Source organism: Moschus berezovskii, chromosome 17 (assembly GCF_049115385.1).
Source record: "Moschus berezovskii isolate FMDL1 chromosome 17, NW_MosBer_1.0, whole genome shotgun sequence".
NCBI classification, from domain to species: Eukaryota; Metazoa; Chordata; class Mammalia; order Artiodactyla; family Moschidae; genus Moschus; species Moschus berezovskii.
The window spans coordinates 6206737-6225327 of NC_142476.1; the positions used below are offsets into that span (position 1 = coordinate 6206737).

General features: G+C 38.3%; 1 protein-coding gene across 2 annotated transcripts in view; it reads right to left on the reverse strand.

Annotated features, from left to right (window-relative positions):
- Nucleotides 1-864: 864 nt before the first annotated feature.
- The window catches only part of NUCKS1 (nuclear casein kinase and cyclin dependent kinase substrate 1), a 38018-nt gene continuing 20291 nt past the window's right edge, over nt 865-18591 (reverse strand). The window contains exons 2-7 of one of the 2 annotated variants that reach the window (XM_055420025.2): nt 16801-16850; nt 14719-14824; nt 10779-10834; nt 8148-8300; nt 7319-7465; nt 865-6323 (exon numbers count right to left, since the gene is read on the reverse strand). In XM_055420025.2, the coding sequence (XP_055276000.2) occupies nt 6124-6323; nt 7319-7465; nt 8148-8300; nt 10779-10834; nt 14719-14824; nt 16801-16850 (712 nt within the window). In that variant the 3' untranslated portion in view covers nt 865-6123. Of the gene's footprint in view, nt 6324-7318; nt 7469-8147; nt 8301-10778; nt 10835-14718; nt 14825-16800; nt 16851-18591 lie in introns of both variants that reach the window. The other variant, XM_055420024.2, reaches the window with a different exon arrangement.

Here is an 18591-nt window from a genome sequence, read left to right on the forward strand (position 1 = left end):
AGAAAAGTGGCTGATCAACATTCTTATGAAGTAAACTTTGGCTTGAAACAAACAACTCTATAAAAAATAAATGCCAAGTTAGCTAGTCACTAAAGGGTAACAGCATGCAAAAAGCACTTAATTTCAAAGTCAAGGTGAGTTTGTACGTGAATTACAAATGTTTGGATGACAAGGCCAGAATGGAAATCAGGGGAAAGGTTGAAAAGGATAAAATCCCTAATACCTACAGTATCTTGTACCATATTCTCCATCAAAGAGGTAAAAGTTAGCTGTAAACTGCAAGACAGTGTAATTTTTACAGGTATTTGAAATTGAATGCAAATGTCTATTTTACACATATAAACAGTATTCTTCATTACATATGACTGTTGAAAGAATTTTGCCCTCGTAAGACTTCATAACCTGGACATGAACATGAGAAAAAACACTAACTAGGACTCCTCATGCACTGAGCTTCGTGCTTGCTTGATTAATCAAAAGTTAATGAGTCTGTTTCTTGATTCCTAACTCTAGTCCTAGTTAAGATAAAACATACTTTTCCTGTTACCAACAACAGTGACGGTCACTGATAATTTCTAAAGAATTCATTCATTTAGCAGTTTCCCCTCAAAGTCAAATTAGACTGGGAGGTGACAGGCCAAGGTGCCCAGTTGTATAGTAAATCAGTGTATTTGCTAGAGAATTACAAGAAGTACACAGAGCACGCATCTGGGTTACAAAAGCCCTTTTATAAAGCCATTTTTAAACAAAACAAAAAAAAGTTTACAAAAGAAAAAAAGATACAGAAAAAGAATAACTTGCTTCATATGTCCCAAAATGAGAAAAAAAATAAAAGGGACAATGCCAACATGCTCAACAATAAAGTGTTCTTTTTCTTATTTTTTAATACAAAATACAAGCAAAGGATACACATACTTAAAACAGAGCTCAGGAACAGACACGCAGTCCCAGAAACCCTTCAATAAAAGAAAGCAGGAGTTTGTTTTATCTTTGTTTATGCAGATACATACAGAGACTGGGATATGTAAAAATTAAGTATCACAAAAGACCATCGCACAAGTCTACCAATGCATGTTGCATCTAGAATTCACGGACATGGTCAACAAAATCATGTTCACTTCAACCCCCATTTCATTTAAATTAAAAGAAAAAACTTTTAAATAAAGTGGTTACATTCAAACTTTTAACTTCCTTAGTACCATGCTGCAGGTATCAGCACTGTTAAGGTGCTGCAAGAATGCCCAGCCCTCTGGTGTCTGATCATGTATACCCAGCAACATTAGTCTTGAGGGATGCCCGGGTCTCAGCCCATGGACAGTTAAATACATTTAAGCAGGTTCTTCTCTTTCACCCTTCCTGTTTCTAGAACATAAAAGGTTAAGGACTACAATTAAGGAAGACTGGGAATTTTAGAGCTGGCAAAATGAAGTCTGAAAGATGAATCAAGGCCAACAATAACTGAGAACCTGGCTGCTGCTTAACCTGGCAAATCTTAAAAGTCATTACTTCAACCTTGCGGGAATTAGGTGTAAAAGGTTTGCTGCAACATGTTCTTGGTAAACAAACTAAGTAGAGCTCTTATTTACAAATCTTGTAACAAATACTTCTGGAGGAAAAAAAAGAATTCGCTAATTTCCAGAAGACAAAGGTTTAATTGCCAGACATATAACAAACACACACTCACACACACACCCACACAATACTTCAGGGATTTTTATACAAGTTTTTTAGGGCATAAACTGAGTACTATACCCCTACATCCCATCAAAAAAGGAACAAAAAAAAAAATCCCAATTTTGCCCTCCCCCGATAATATAGAAAACCCTCCCTTCACCCCGATGTACAAAGTGTATGCACAATGGTGGCATCCCACCAGCCACACAAAGCATGCCGTACAGATGTCACTAGTCCAGTCACTCCATGGCATGGCAACAGGCAGGTTTACAGGGTTTTTTCCAATAGTGGTTAATACACAGAGAGCACCACTGTGAATTTTGAATTAGGCTTCGAGAAAAAAGTGTAACTTAGGGATTTGGGAGTCAAGGAAACTCATTTTGTATCAAGCTTATCTCAAGAAAAAGGGAAAATGGGTCGCAGATTGAAATTTGGCTTTAAGTAGTTTGACGTCCCAATATTCAAATAAACTAATTCCCTTTTCAAATAAACCCAGCTCCATGCACAGAGAAAAAGACAACTCTCTAACCTCAAGAGCTATCCCTTGACAGAAAATGAATATTGCCTGTTCTATCTGAATGTCATGAAAACCAGGGGCCAGGCTTCTGCCTTTCCAAACTGCTAAGGTGACAGCTTCTTCTAGGCACAGCTACTGGTGATGCAGGCACAGAAAGAAGTGTTCAAATCAAAACTCCCTTTCTTCATAAAAGCCACGATGGTCACATGACCTTTTATAAAGCTTTCCCTGTAGCTCCTGGAATTAATTTCTGCTCCCGCCTTTTTGACACCCTCAAAGCATCTCCTGTAGGGAAAAGGAAAAACAAGCACTACTCCCTTCCCCTAATAAGGACTCTAAAACCCACTGTCACTTTAATGTTTATAGCAAATAACCCCCAAAAAACTAGCCTCAAAACTGTGTCAAGTTCAGTTTAGTGGATCATATCCGTGAGAATGTCAAAAACTTCACTGGACTGTTAACCCCAAGTTCCACTCTTGATTAGTTACCTGTAAGAAGATGCTGTTTGAACCAGAACCAAGAATAAGTACTGAACTGAGGGCTGAACCTGGAACAAACCAGTTATTATGAGAAAAAACAAAAAAGGTTAGCAAAATCTCCATAGTGGGAAAGCAACTATTATTCTTCAGATGCAAAGATTTCCACTCACTACTTCCCTAAAGGGGGAAAACACCCATTAATTTTCCTACCTGAACTCAATAGGGAGCAGAGATATGAGAGGCAGGAATGTTTTACAACGCAGGACAAAGCTACTCTTACGAAAACTAACATGTATCCTTTGAGCCCACTCCATGGATTACAGTCTGAGGTGGGAGAGGCGAAGAGCAGCAGCAGGCTACAACAGATGTAAGAGGTGCAGGCTACCTAGCTCTGTGTGTGTGTGTGTGTTGGGGAGGTAAGTCTGAGAAAAGAATCTGAAGAACTAGACTGTAGTGTCAGTCAGCGTAGCTGCTGAAACCCATGTTCCAGAGGTAAACCTAACAGAGCTAACAGAGAACTGAGATAACACAAACAAGCACTTTCAAAGTGAATGACCCACTTCCTGAGCAGCTGCAAAGCAAGACAGTGAGCACTGCCGCTGCCTCCTCAGAGGCGCTCTGGGGAAAGGGGGCGTTTAGTCAGGGGCGGTGCCAATGGGCAGTCACTAGCAGCCCATTCTGTAACCTGTCCCGACACCACTGTCAGCCTGACTACTGAGCACCTGTTGCCTGCTGAGACACCACAGCTGTCCTATTTGCATGCATGATTTGAGGGGAAGACTAGAGTGTTTGAAATCATCAGCAAAAACTGGAGAAAACAAAGGTCATTCAGAGCCTGTCTCTCTTGGGGACACAGATCCTTTTGTCCAGTCTATTAGAAATATACATTTTTTAATCTCATGAATTAACCTTTAAAAAAGGGATCCCAAACAAAAAGCCCAACCAAATGCAAACAAATAACCTAGCGGATGTGATTACTCTAAAGGATGTGCATATATCACAGAAACGTTAGTGCAGATTAATATATTAAAGAGACTGTTACATAAAATACTAAGGCTAAAGTTTTAAAAGACCCTTCCCCTTAGTCTTCATGAGGAAAGCACACATGCTACTAGGAATGTTAAGACTTAAAGTTATAAACCCCTAAAAATAGAAGTGCATGGTGGAAACACTGACAGGTTTTTTAAAACATGTGAACACAAACCTTCTTGTTAAAATACCTGAACAAACCGATAAAGCAAACAGAATAATCTTTAACACCTCATTACAAAGTTCACAACTGTAAAGTCAACCATCGTGAAAGATAATAGTCCAATTGCTACTTATGTTCAAGTTTTAGATATTTGGCTGAGTATTAAAATCTCCAAATTCATTCTTTAACCCCCACAGCGCAACAGTGAAACGATTCTCTGCCACTGGTGCTTTCTTTAAAAAAAAAGAAAAAAATCACGGAGTAAGGACATTCCTTACAGTATCTTAAAAAATATTCCTTAAATAACCTTTTTTCTATGAACGTCTGTAGGAAAGCCAGGTTGTTTGAGAGAAAAATATGCTGTAACAGCAGATAGAAAGAAAACTGCATTAGTAAATACTGAGGAAGCAAATCTAGATAAAAAAGCAGATGTTAAATTTCATTAATTTTTCAATTTATTAGCACACTGTGTCCTGTGCTAAGTTGCTTCAGTCATGTCTGACTCTTTGCGACCCCATGGACTGTAGCCCACCAGGCTCCTCCGTCCATGGGATTCTCCAGGCAAGAATACTGGAGTGGGTTGCCATGCCCTTCTCCAGGGGATCTTCCCAACCAGGGATTGAGTCCATATCTCTGGTGTCTCCTGCATTGTAGGCAGTTTCTTTACCCACTTAGCCACCTGGGAAGCCCATTAGCACACTAAGACCCCCCAAACCTTTTTCCCATTAGCTCATGGTATCAGAATGTGGAGAAGCAAACCTACAGATCTGTCTCCTGACTACCTTCATAAGGCATGTAACTGGTCTGTTACCCACTGCACACAGGCCTCCTGAATGCACGGTTTCTCCAGCTCTGCAGAGCCCCATAAGATGCTGCTGTAAGTGACATGCGGCCAGCAAGGGCACCGGTATAAAGACAAATGCTAATTGAACAGTGTCGGAGCAGCATGTCACATACTCCCACCAAGTACAGGATATGAAGTGAAGAACAGAACCAGGAGAAACCATGTCCTGGAGCAGGGCTGGTGGGCGCTGTGAGTGGGCTGGGCAGGAGTACCCTGTGCACGAGCAGGAAGCCAAGAGCTGCGCTCCACACCATGTTTCTACCAAGAGATGGGAGGAACGGGTCTGACAGGAAAACACGCTACCCTCAATAAAAGCAGAGCGTGGTTCATGGACACAGTGCACATTTATGGCGTAAAAGAATTTCAATTCTGTTTCCATAAAGCAAAATCTCAAGTCTTTGTGATTGAGTTTCACATTAACTGGCACTTTATTTCGCTTAAAACCTAAACATTGTCAGTTTGAGAAGAAATCCACTGTGATATATAGATCTCCCCATTTTAATTCGAGGGTTTCTTCTTTTGATCCTTGGTAAAATTTTTTATCCAAGAAACAGAATAGTACATATATATATTTAAAAACATGAACCATTAGAGAATGAAATAGGAAATCAAGAAAGATTTAAGTTTTGGCGGCCCTTGCTTTTAAGTTCTTTAAAGACTGTAGCTGAATAAAAGGATCACTGGCTCCGAGTCTCCTAGAGATAACAAGTGCTGAAACTAAAAACAAGCAAACCTATATCCCCAAACAGGGTCAGGTAACCTCAATTCCCTGCCCTGCCCCACAGTAAAAAACATGAATACCTTTAGTAGCAGTTCAGAATTCATCTTTATCTCCTACCTGCCCCATCAGTGGAAGTGTAACATCATGATTTTTTAGACATCCGTATTTTTGTATATAGAATATAAACTTGTATTAGATGACAACTGATTTTTTTTAATTCAGGTAGAGAAAGAAGCAATAACTTTTAACTAAAACTGTCTACATTTTTTGATTACTGTTCAACTTGCTATCATTTAGCAAAAAGCAAAATTTTCATAGTGTTTACCTCAAATCTTATTGCTTTACAACTGTGGCATACCCTCCATTAAAAACAAAAAGATGAAGCAGTCAATCCAGTGATTAATTTAACATGGCTTTCATTGGGAAAGGGCGGGAGGGGGAGGAGGGGGTCATGACGAAGAGATCAATAGACAAAAAAGGTAAATTAAACATACAATGCTTTTCTTTAAAAAAAAAAGAAGAAAAAGAAGAAGAAAAGAAGAAAATGTTATTTTCAACAAAAGGGAAAAAAAGCACTGAAAGCCCATGAGTCAAGCCATAGCCAAAACCATATTCTATCTTAAGTAGCTTTTCTTTTTTTTCCCCTCCTTTTTTTTTCTTTTTTAAATAAAATCTCTCCCCAGACCATCATCACTTTTAATCTTCCCCAGACTGGGCTTCATCTTCAGACCCTTCATCCCCAGATTTCTCAGGTGGAGGGCTTGAAGACGTTTTCTTTTCCAGAGGGCTTTCTGGTTCCTCATCTTCTTCTTTGGGAGAAGGAGTCTTTTCCTTTGATGCCTTTGAAGCTGTGGGGCGACCCACTTTCCCCTTGCCTTTCACAGGACTTGGCGTCACTGAAAGAAGAAAAATACCAACTTGGGGAAGGGAAGAAACGTCTAACGGTTTTAACAAAAATCAGCTACAGAACAACCTGTAAGAAAAAAAAATCATAAAGATGACACTCCGACTTACTGAAAATGAAGGTGGGTACTGGTTTTTAAGCACTTTTAGCCAACACTACTATGTTAACAGTAATGTTTGTAATAAAGAAACAAGATGCTATAGAAACTACATAACATCCTTAGTGGCTTGCAAAACTGTCAGCTGTTTATGTTTACTTGAATGAAGAAGAGGGGATGCAACTTAACCGGAATAGAAAGCCATCAAACACCTGCTATTTTTAAATTTTTTGGCCACGCTGCATGTGGAATCTTCATTCCCTCACCGGGGATCAAACTCATGCACACTGCACTGGAAGCTCAGAGTCTTAACCACTGGAGGGCCAGGGAAGTCCCCATCAAGTAACTTTTAATATTTCCATCATTACCAAACAGCAAGACATGATGAATAAAATTTTATTTGCCAGAATAAAAAAAAAAAAAGCAAGTCCAACTTTCTGATTTAATGACAAACTAGCTTCACCCAGAAGAATATCTGACAGAAACCACAAGGGCCCAAAGAAAATGAACCTATGCTGTCAAGAGTGATTTCATTCTCTGTACAAATCAGAACTCTTAAATGTATTACTGTAGGTATGTATTTTCACAATTTCAAGTCTTTAGTAGCAGCTGGGATTGTGATATCAGTGGGAAAAAAAGGCAGTAATAGCTAAGCTGGTGCAGTGTTAATAGGTTATTCCCAAATCTTGCCTTCTGTACAGCATTAGCTGAAGAACAGGGCCAAGCCACCAAACTCCTGGAGGGGCTGGAGTCCTTAATAATAAGTAAGTGATACTTCCAGGTACAGAAGACAGGATCCTTTAATCTTTGTTATGTGACCATTATCAAGCCTACTGAAGGATTTCTGCAGGGAACGTTTGTTAACTTAACCTGACTTCTGCAGAGCTCACCTGTGGCCTTTAGCCTGGGCTTCGGCATTTTCTTTTCTTTTCGCTCAGGCTTCGACTTCTTAACCATCTTTTTGTTTTTCTTTTTTGAACTGCCATAGTCACTATCATCATCGTCTTCCACTAGGAAATCCTCATCACTGCCGGAATCTTCTGAAAGGAAAGAAGAATTTCAACGTCCAACTTAATGTATACATCCTTCCAAGTGAACAAAGGGAGACAGTGCTAAGAATGGAGGATGGGATTTGGAAGTCAGACACTCTTGGGTTCTATCTGTAGCTGTACTACCAGTTCGGTTGGAGCTGTCATTGGCCCCACCTGTAAAATGGTTTAACATGCACATGAGGGTTACATGACTGACTTGTTTGAAGAGTAGGCAGAAAACAGGGAGAGATTAGGCTGAATGTGGATAAAATCTGAAGCCATCATATAACTCTCGGTCGTTCTACATTTTCCATATAGTCCTGATAAGACCAGGGAAATGAAAGTGAACTGATCTGGTGTGTTTGGCCCAAATATAAACAAAGTAAGAAACCTACATACAAAGCAAATATACATACAATTAATTAATCTGAGTAACCTGTGAAACATCTAAATTCTGTTCACACCTCTTTTGCAAGGAGCAATCTACACCTTTCTCCACTAGGACAGAATACAGACCTTAATCATAGTACCCACTAAGTAACTGTTTTCCTAACAGTGGTTCATTTAGTATATGATAATGAATGATGGACTTAATCACTATTTGAATATTTAATCAGTACTTGAGTACTTATTTGATGTACTTAATCAGATAATAATCATGAGAATCTCTGCGTCTTTTAATACGCACTCTCCTGGAATGGCGCCTCGTCCTCCTCCTCTTGCTCTTCTTCACTGCCCACATCCTCCATGAGCATCTCTCTCTGTTTAGAGGCTGCTTTAGAGGCTGCCTGCCGTTGCTGGCGCACGTTTTTATGATCTTCTTTTTCATCTTCACTGTCCTCTGCAATATCAAAGTTATAATGCAATGATCAAAGAGTTATGGGTTTGACAGATGACTGGAAAAGGCACTGTAAGATATAAACTGAAGCTTTATTTCATTCAGAAAGGGAAAATTCTATTCCTAAAAATGTCTACAAAATATGCAAAAAGAAAGGCAAAATTCAAAGAATGAAATCGAATAAGGCTATGGCCTGGCGTGCTGTGGTTCATGGGGTTGCTAAGAGTGAGACATGAATGAGCGACTGAACTGAACTGAACTGATGTACCCATTATTATGGGCTTCCCTGATAGCTCAGTTGGTAAAGAATCTGCCTGCAATGCAGGAGACCCCAGTTCAATTCCTGAGTTGAAAAGATCCACTGGAGAAGGGATAGGCTACCCACATCCAGTATTCTTGCCTGGAGAATTCCATGGATTCAGTCAAAGAGTTGCAAACAGTCAGAGATGACTGAGTGACTTTCACTTTCACCCACTGTTACGTATAAAATAACCCAGGCATGTAGTTTTAAGTAGTAATAAAGCTGAATTTAGGTATGAATACATCCTTCCTATACCACGCTTTAAACTTGCATTATTGTTGTACCCTAAAATTCTCAATTACATTCAAACCTATCTACAGTTTTTAGAAACTAAAGTAACAAAAATACTTTAAATAGTAGAATAGGGGAAGACAACTTTCCAATACATTCATTGTACAATACAAAACATACAGAACTCAAAATAATGCCAAACTACTATCCCTTTCAAAGAAAGAGGTGTGGCCATTTCAGTGTAGAGGAGATGGAGGGAAATCTTCAACACACACATTTAGATCAGTCAGATCGTAACACAATTTTATAATAAAAATGTGCTCACATACTACAGTTTATTAACTGAAACCTTCTCCGCACACAGTTGTGGTTGTGCATAACTCTGACTAAAGCGCAAGATGCCAGCCTACTGCCTCTAGACCAAGTAACATTTGTATCAGTTTCTCCTACAGCCCTTCTCCTGGACTTTGGGGCTCCCTTATTCTGTCAAGGTTTAACTGTTACTCTTTTGGAAACACTAGAATCTTATAAGCCTTGTTATGGTCAGTGTTCAAGTCATCAATTTCTCTACCAAAACCTTCACCTGAAGGCAACAGACTCAAGAACAGAGCTGATTTTGGCAGACTCAGACTAAAACTAAACCCACTTGGTAGGAGGCATGCTTAACATTAGTACAGAGTTACTCATCTTGAAGTGCTCAAATGCTTACAAACACAAGAGATTCAAATTAGGGTTTACAAGGTAAATGAGTAAAAGCGTATGTTACATTATCACAGCATTACTAGATAGTGCAAGAAGTTAATACAATTTCTTTTCAGACAATTATTTATCAGACTTGAACAAGTGAAAGCAAAACAGCTCAGAGGAGTGCTCTCCTGGTGACTCAGTGGATAAGAATCCATCTGTTAATGCAGGGGACACGGGTTTGATCCCTGATCCGGGAAGATCCCACATGCCAAAGAGCAACTGAGCCCCTGTACCACAGCTCTTGAGCCTGAGCTCCAGAGCCCGGAGCCGTAACTACTGAGGCCCGTGTGCCCTAGAGCCCACGTGCCACAACAAGAGGCCACGGCAATGGAAGCCCGAGCACTAGGACGAAGAGTAGTGCCTTCTTGCCGCAAAGACAAAAGCCTGCGCAGTGGCAAAGACCCAGCACAGTCCAAGGTAAACAAATTAATTAAATGATTAGGAAAAAACAGCTCCATAGAGCGAATTCAGTGGAACTTTGTCTACCCTTTACATATTACTTAAATAGCATGGGAACTTAGACCAAAACTAAAATGTTTGGGAGCAAAGTGGAACTCTCAATTCTTGAACGAGTTAAATTAAAAAAAAATAAATACCAACAACAAATAATCAGGATTTAACATTTAATCTAGTCAGACTGTCTTCAACTGATTCTAAGTTAAAACTCTTACAAAAAAGCTTTCTTTGTGGCTACTGTTTCAAAGGACCTCTTCCCAGCTAAAAAGTCAGACTAAAACTAATCATTGCTTGCTTTTCAACCCAGAGTCACCACTTCCTGTATTTTATACCTTGATTTCACTTTGTATTATATATATTCTATATAGTTTGATATCTTTTATTTGTTCATGCAAGTGGTTTTCAATTTCGATTATGCACAATTTCAATCATGCATGAGAATAATCTGTAAATACTTTAAAAAAACAAAGTCCCAGCATCCCACCTAGACCTACTGAGTCAGAAGTCCTGGGATGGGAGGGACATAAGTATGCTTAAAAAAAAAACAAAACTTTCATAGGGAACTGTAATAAGCCACCAGGACTGAGAATCATTGTGAGCTCTTGGAAGATGACTACAAACACTTACTGTTTGTAATGTGGTATTTACCACAGAGCCTGGCATTATTATGAAACCCCTTATTAAAATGTCCACTAAATAAATATATAAATAGAATTACATCTACTACTTTAAAAATTGTTTACTACCTGCTGAATGAGAATCATCCTTCTTAGTCTTCACATCTTTTTCTTCTGAGTCCTCACTATAAGAAGAAGAGGGAAAAGTTTAAAAAGTCTTAGATCAAAATCCAAGTGAACATAAATCTCTAGAAATCTGACTGGAGAAGAATGCTAAAGAAAACCTCTGTTATACATAAAATAATTCAGATGCTGAGGAGTGAAACTGCTTCCATTATTTCCCTAATACATAGAGATACTGGTGATTAAGAACAATTTTATCCACTTTTGGAAAATATTGCTTCTTTTGAAGACCCAAAGGAAAAAATGAAGGTATTTCAACACAGGCTAAAACTTTTCACCTATGCATAAGCCCTGGTTCACAAGAACATTTACTAAGAAAAAAACTTCATTGTCAGAGACAGAGTATGAATATAATGAAAATAAATCATCTAATTCATGGGAAATAGATGGGGAAACAGTGGAAGCAGTGTCAGAATTTATTTTTTTGGGCTCCAAAATCACTGCAGATGGTGACTGCAGCCATGAAATTAAAAGACACTTATTCCTTGGAAGGAAAGTTATGACCAACCTAGACAGCATATTAAAAAGCAGAGACATTACTTTGCCAACTATAGTTTTTCCAGTGGTCATGTATGGATGTGAGAGTTGGACTGTGAAGAAAGCTGATCGCCGAAGAATTGATGCTTTTGAACTGTGATGTTGGAGAAGACTCTTGAGAGTCCCTTGGACTGCAAGGAGATCCAACCAGTCCATCCTAAAGGAGACCAGTCCTGGGTGTTCACTGGAAGGACTGGTGCTAAAGCTGAAACGCCATACTTCGGCCACCTCATGCGAAGAGTTGACTCACTGGAAAAGAGTCTGATGCTGGGAGGGATTGGACGCAGGAGGAGAAGGGGACGACAGAATGAGATGGCTGGATGGCATCACCGACTTGATGCATATGAGTTTGAGTGAACTCCGGGAGTTGGTGATGGACAGGGAGGCCTGACGTGCTGTGATTCATGGGGTCACAAGGAGTCGGACACGACTGAGCGACTGAACTGAACTGAATGTATCAACAGTGGTAAAGAAGGCAAATTAGTGGATAGCACCAAATACCTTTATAATTATTAAAGGAAACTGCAGTTAAATAAATTACAATATGCCCAGAAATTTATCTAAAGCAAAATGAAAATAAATTATCTCCTAATATTAATATTGAGGAGTACAGTATGCTGTACATCAGAAATCTCAACACATAGGCCTGCCTTACATCATGGAGAAAGTAAAAGTGAGCTAAAGATCAATGCAAGGTAAAAGTTAAAGAGCTTCAAAGTTAAATGGAAAATTTTATAAAATAATTTTTTATGTCACAAAGATGCACATTTTATATGCTCACAAATTTTAACTTAGAAATCTGGTGTCTAGTGTTCTTTGTCATTAATTATCTGTATGATTTTAGGCAATTCACTTGGTACTATTCAGTGCTAAAATTTTATGATTCCATGAGAAATTCTAACAAACAACAACCAAAAAAATCATACATAAAATTGTCTTCATAGCCTTCTTATTTTTCAACAGCAGATCCTGTAAATCTTTTGGAATTCCCATAATCTAGATCACACTCAAATGACAAACTATTGAGCCCAAGATTCCTAAGCAAAGAAAAAAACCAAACACATTTCTTTACTAAGAAATCTGATCTAAATATACTGTAATTTTGAAAATTGTGACTGTCCTATCTAAATATTTTATGCAAAATAAGCATTTAATTCACAAGTCTATTACAATGATGAAGAATGAAATCATTTTCTCTATTTATTATTGAGTTTATAGAGACCATTAATCCTTAAAGTGAAGTCAAGTAATAGCTAAACTTTTAAGTAGAGACCAACAGAAAAATCAACATAATACTGGTCTGAGGGAATAAACATATGAGACAATACAAATGGCAACAAAAACTGTATTTCAACCATTCTTGGACACATAGGAGAGAATAAAAAAACCAAATGATTGCAACAATGAAAAATGTAGTCTAGGTATCAATTATATTGATGAGACATGATAACAGGCAGTGAAGATGCTCATTCCTAGGCAAAATATAGTAAAATAAATACAATAAAAGAGTTCTAAGTTGGACTGCTGTATGAAACTGGAGTACAGACTTGCTCGACGGTCCAGTGGTCAGGACCTCGCTTTCCAATGCATGGGATGTGGGACTGATCCCTAGTCAGGGGGCTACGATCCCACAAGCCTTGTGACCAAAAAAAAAAAAGAAACAGAAGCAATACTGTAACAAATTCATTAAAGACTTTAAAAATAGTCCACATCAAAAAAAAATTATTAAAGATAGATATATATTAATGAAACTATGGAAGAGTTATCTTCCTACAGTAAAATTTTATCTTATTTTTTCTCAAAAATTTTCCACATTTCTGAAATTCTCCAGGAAAGAAAATATTAGAGGTTATAGATTCAAGCAAACAGAAAATGCTAGGTTCAATGTATTAAATTTAGCTTTCTGTGAATTCAGAGTGAAACACTTCTACTCAGGGCTTTATTATACTGATTTTAGTGCTCAAAAGTAAATATCTTAGAAGAACTAATGAGAACTGTCATTTCATTTCTTTGAAATGTCATACTTAATAGTATTGTTTGGAAGTGGTATAGTCTAATGGCTAAAAAAATGGATTCTGGAGTCCAGTAGACATAGTTTCAAAACCTGTTGGTTCATTTGCCAGTCCTTAGATAAATCACTGACTCCTGAGTTAATATTCAGTTCAGTTCAGTTCAGTTCAGTCGCTCAGTCGTGTCCGACTCTCCGCGACCCCACGAATCACAGCACGCCAGGCCTCCCTGTCCATCACCAACTCCCGGAGTTCCTCAAACTCATGTCCACAGAGTCAGTGATGCCATCCAGCCATCTCATTCTCGGTCGTCCCCTTCTCCTCCCGCCCCCAACCTTTCCCAGAATCAGAGTCTTTTCCAGTGAGTCAACTCGTCGCATGAGGTGGCCAAAGTATTGCAGTTTCAGCTTTAGCATCAGTCCTTCCAATGAACACCCAGCATTGATCTCCTTCAGAATGGACTGGTTGGATCTCCTTGCAGTCCAAGGGACTCTCAAGAGTCTTCTCCAGCACCACAGTTCAAAAGCATCAATTCTTCGGCGATCAGCTTTCTTCACAGTCCAACTCTCACATCCATACATGACCATGTAATAAAGGTTTTGTGAGAATTAAATGATGATGACTATAAACTGGTACATAATAATCATAAATGGTAACTGTCATCACCACCACCATCAAGAAGGTCCTGGCATAGTTATACTACACTGAATTTGAGAGCTTACATGTATACCTGTAAGAGCAGAGATGAAAGTTACAGTACCCTGGTCTTATGAGGCAATTACAGTTAAAAATATAACTCATCTGAACTCATTTATAAAACAAAGGGAAAGGGAACAGCTCAAAATGATTAAATTATTTAAACAAAGTAGGACTGATTATATAAAACTCAGCAGGCAATGCAACTTAAGATTCTATAAGCTTCAGTTATAATTCTGTCAGTGATTTGTGCCCGTGATGTTCTGAATAGGAAAGGTCACTTTGCTCTTTCTACAATGAAAATGCCAATAGTATCTTTGGGCAACTAATTATCAATACATGCTTAAACAATCTTTCTGCCTTTGTTCAGAGGTTTGCAGTAGCAACAAAATCATTCTGTCATTCCCGGAGCTCACTTGAGACTCTAGGCTGAGTCTAAGCAAGCCTCCATGACCTTAAAGAGGCTAACTTGTAGAATCAAAGCACCGCACGCTTTAATAATATGAAACACACAAAACAACACTAAGTAAACAGTGAGCACCTTTCCAAAGTAACTGAAGATTCTACCAGTGTAGAGATCAGAGACCACCCTCATCTCAGAGTGGCGGCAGTGTAAGTAGGAACAGATTAGCAGTGCCTCTTACCTATCTTCCTGTGAATTCTTTCCAGATCGCCTCTTATTTTTAGCTTCTCGGGGAGATGATCGCATTTTCTTAGCTGGAGGGCCTGAGTCTCTTCCATAATCTTCATCTAAACAGATTATGAAGATAAAATTTTATTTATGAAGATAAAAATTTTAAAATTCAATGAACTATATTATGATTTTTACATATCAAAAATACCACATATTTACTAAGATAATTCTCTCAAGCTGTTTAAAAGCTAAGAAGGCAGAATCTCCTAAATAATTTTCCTTCATTACAAAAATAAATTATTTTCCACTCTAGTTCCACCTTGACTCAATCATTTTTGTTTTGCCTATTGCTTTCTAGTCCTCATGTGTACACTTGAATACACTCACAGTCAAATATCTCTTATTTTTATATTTTACCCTTTTAATTTGTTAAAGTCTTTTACATGTTTCCACATCTTTGTATTTATTTGGAAACTATTATAGTAACATGGTTATATTATAAGCATTTTAGAATGTAAAGAACCCACAATTCTACAATCCTAACACAATTACTGTTATCAAGCAAATTACTTTTAAGCTAAAATATTATATATAGCACACTCTGACACTTGAAGAAAACACCCTCAATTTAAAAAGTCCCATAAAACCTTAAAAGGTGACTATTTCCAAAAATGTTCACTATACCATTATATACAATCGTGATGATCTAGAACAGTGTGAAGCTTCAGCAATTATTAAATGATTGAATAATTAGAAATTATGGAATACCACACAACCACTAACAAGCATAAACTTTTCGTAACACAAGAAAGCTAAGTAGGGAGAGGTGGGAGAGGCACAGAATCCAAAATTCTACAGAAAGATGTCAACTATATTTTTAAAAGGAAAAAAAGAGACCACGGCCTTTTTAAACAAAAAGGTTGCTTGAGGGCTAAGAGACCTTGAATAATATTTCTGTCTCAGTTTCCTTATCTGTAAAATGGAAATAACAATATTTATAACCCCATTTTAACAGGACTGAACTAAGGATTAAATGAGTAAACAAAGATATTTAGCAAGTATTACCTCTGGGAAGTTGGGTTATGTTCTTTTTTATTCTTCTTTATACATTGCAGCATTTCCTACATTTCCCCAAAGCATATAATATTATCTTTATAAAGTAAAATTAGATTAAAAAATAAGGAAAAAAGAACAGTAAACACATCTTGAAAATGAGAGTAAGGACATATTCTAAAGAAACATTTCATGGCTAAGATTTACGATACACTAGCCTCTCTACTCGGAGAAGGCAATGGCAAGCCACTCCAGTACTCTTGCCTAGAAAATCGCATGGACGGAAGAGCCTGGTGGGCTGCAGTCCATGGGGTCGCTAGGGGTAGGACACGACTGAGCGACTTCACTTTCACACATTGGAGAAAGAAATGGCAACCCACTCCAGTATTCTTGCCTGGAGAATCCCAGGGATGGCGGAGCCTGGTGGGCTGCCGTCTATGGGGTCGCACAGAGTCAAACACGACTGAAGCGACTTAGCAGCAGCAGCAGCCTCTCTACTGGAGAAGGAAATGGCAACCCACTCCAATGTTCTTGCCTGGAGAATCCCAGGGACGGGGGAACCTGGTGGGCTGCCATCGATGGGATCGCACAGAGTCGGACACGACTGAAGCAACTTAGCAGCAGTAGCAGCAGCCTCTCTATAGTTAGTTCACAAATCAAAGGTGTTTCACAAAATACTCTCATCTTACTTCATCATGCAAAATACATACATGCTGCCTATTACAAGGTATGAGTTTTATTGTGATTATAGCAGGAGATATATTAACTAATAAATAATGTATTGGAATTATCGCACATTTAAACTTTGGACTCCAAAACTAGGTAAGAAAAAAAATTATTGAAGTGTTTATTATCAATGATTTACTAAGGAAAAATTAAAATCCATGCAGGTTCAACACTTATTTTGAGTGACACAGACTGATGGAAAAATAGTCTAAAAATTAAAAATTATTTCAAAACAATAAAAAAAGTGTAAATAAGCTGGATATTCTTCCACTCATCAGTTCAATTTACTACTTACTGAAATCATAAAACTTACCAGCATCATCGGATTCCTGGAATTGTGAATAATCAACGACCTTCCTATTTCTGTAAAAAGAAAAGACTCTAATCAAGATCACAAAAATATAGGACTTTTCTAAGACATTAGAACACACATTTCTTTTTTTTTCTTTGAACACACATTTCTATTTCATAAACAGAATTAGAACTAGCTCTCTGAAATTTATTTTTCAAAAAGTCCTCATCTCAGCCAAAAGAATGTCACATTGTGTTATAGGAAAGCATAGCTTAAAACACAAGTATTTCAAATGACAATTCTTATAATGCTTATCTCAGGGATAGCTCAAATATTATCCTTTCCAACAAAACAACCTCCCAGGAGTACATAAAATGGCAAAATGAGCCACAGTACCATATATTCTTTATATATAGAGTCTGAGACCATATGCACACAAACCAAAACTGTAAATGTTATTTTATTCACACATATTCCTGATAAATAAGGTTACTGCTAATTTTTTTTCACGGCAAAGTGTCTTGATTTTTAAATATAATACAGTTAATTATAATATACAAACTATGGGGACTGTAAGTTAAGCTTTACACAGAAGGGAATGGAAGAAATGGATTCATTCAACAGCTGTTCTTTGGGAATTACCTGGTGGTCCAGTAGTTAAGACTCAGTGCTCCCAATGCAGGGAACTCAGGTTTGATTCCTGGTCAGGGAACTAGATTCCGTTAAGATCTGGGACAGCCAAATATATATATAAAGATGCTCTTTATTAAAGAGTGTTTTGGGGGGCTGCACCTCACAGCTTGAAGATCTCAGTTCCCTTCCCACAGCAGTGAAAGCTTGGATGGAATCCTACCCACTATACCACCAGGAAACTCCCCTAAAGAGCATTTATTAAAGAAACAAATTTATGTAGCTACTTGGCTCAGTGATTTTTAAGTCCTTTCAGTTCAGTTGCTCAGTCGTGTCTGACTCTTTGCAACCCCATGGACTGCAGCACACCAGTCTTCCCTGTCCATCACCAACTCTCAGAGCTTGCTCAAACTCATGTCCATTGAGTCGGTGATGCCATCCAACCATCTCATCCTCTGTCATCCCCTTCTCCTCCTGCCTTCAGTCTTTCCCAGCATCAGGGTCTTTTCCACCAAGTCAGTTCTTCACATCAGGTGGCCAAAGTATTGGAGTATTGGAGTTTCAGCTTCAGCATCAGTCCTTCCAATGAATATTCAGGACTGACTTCCTTTAGGATTGACTGCAGTCCAAGGGACTCTCAAGAGTCGTCTCCAGCACCACAGTTCAAAAGCATCAATTCTTCGGTGCTCGGCTTTAAGTACTTAAAAGTACTTTTAAAAGTATTTCTTCCTAGATAAAGCATCTTTAATATCTCAAACAAATTTAATTCCCATTTTTCTACTTCATATTCTAAACCTAGAAGTTTAAAATTTTTGCCTTAAGAGAGATATGAGCTTCCATGTTAGCATCCAAACAGCCTGGCATTTAGAAGAACCTTAGATGCACTGTAACTAAGGGGAAATTGAACAAATGAATTGAAAGAACAAGAGAAACATACCACCAACCACACTTAAACCTAAGCTGAGGATTATTCCTGGTTTTATAGATTAAGACGTTTCCCAGGTGACCCAGTGGTAAAGAATCCACCTGCTAATGCAGGAGACAGGGGTTCGATCCCTGGGTAGGGAAGATCCCCTGGAGAAGGAAATGGCAACCCACTCCGGTACTCTTGCCTAGGAAATCCCATGGACAGAGGAGCCTGGTGGGCTATAGTCTATGGGGTTGCAAAGAGTCAGACACAAC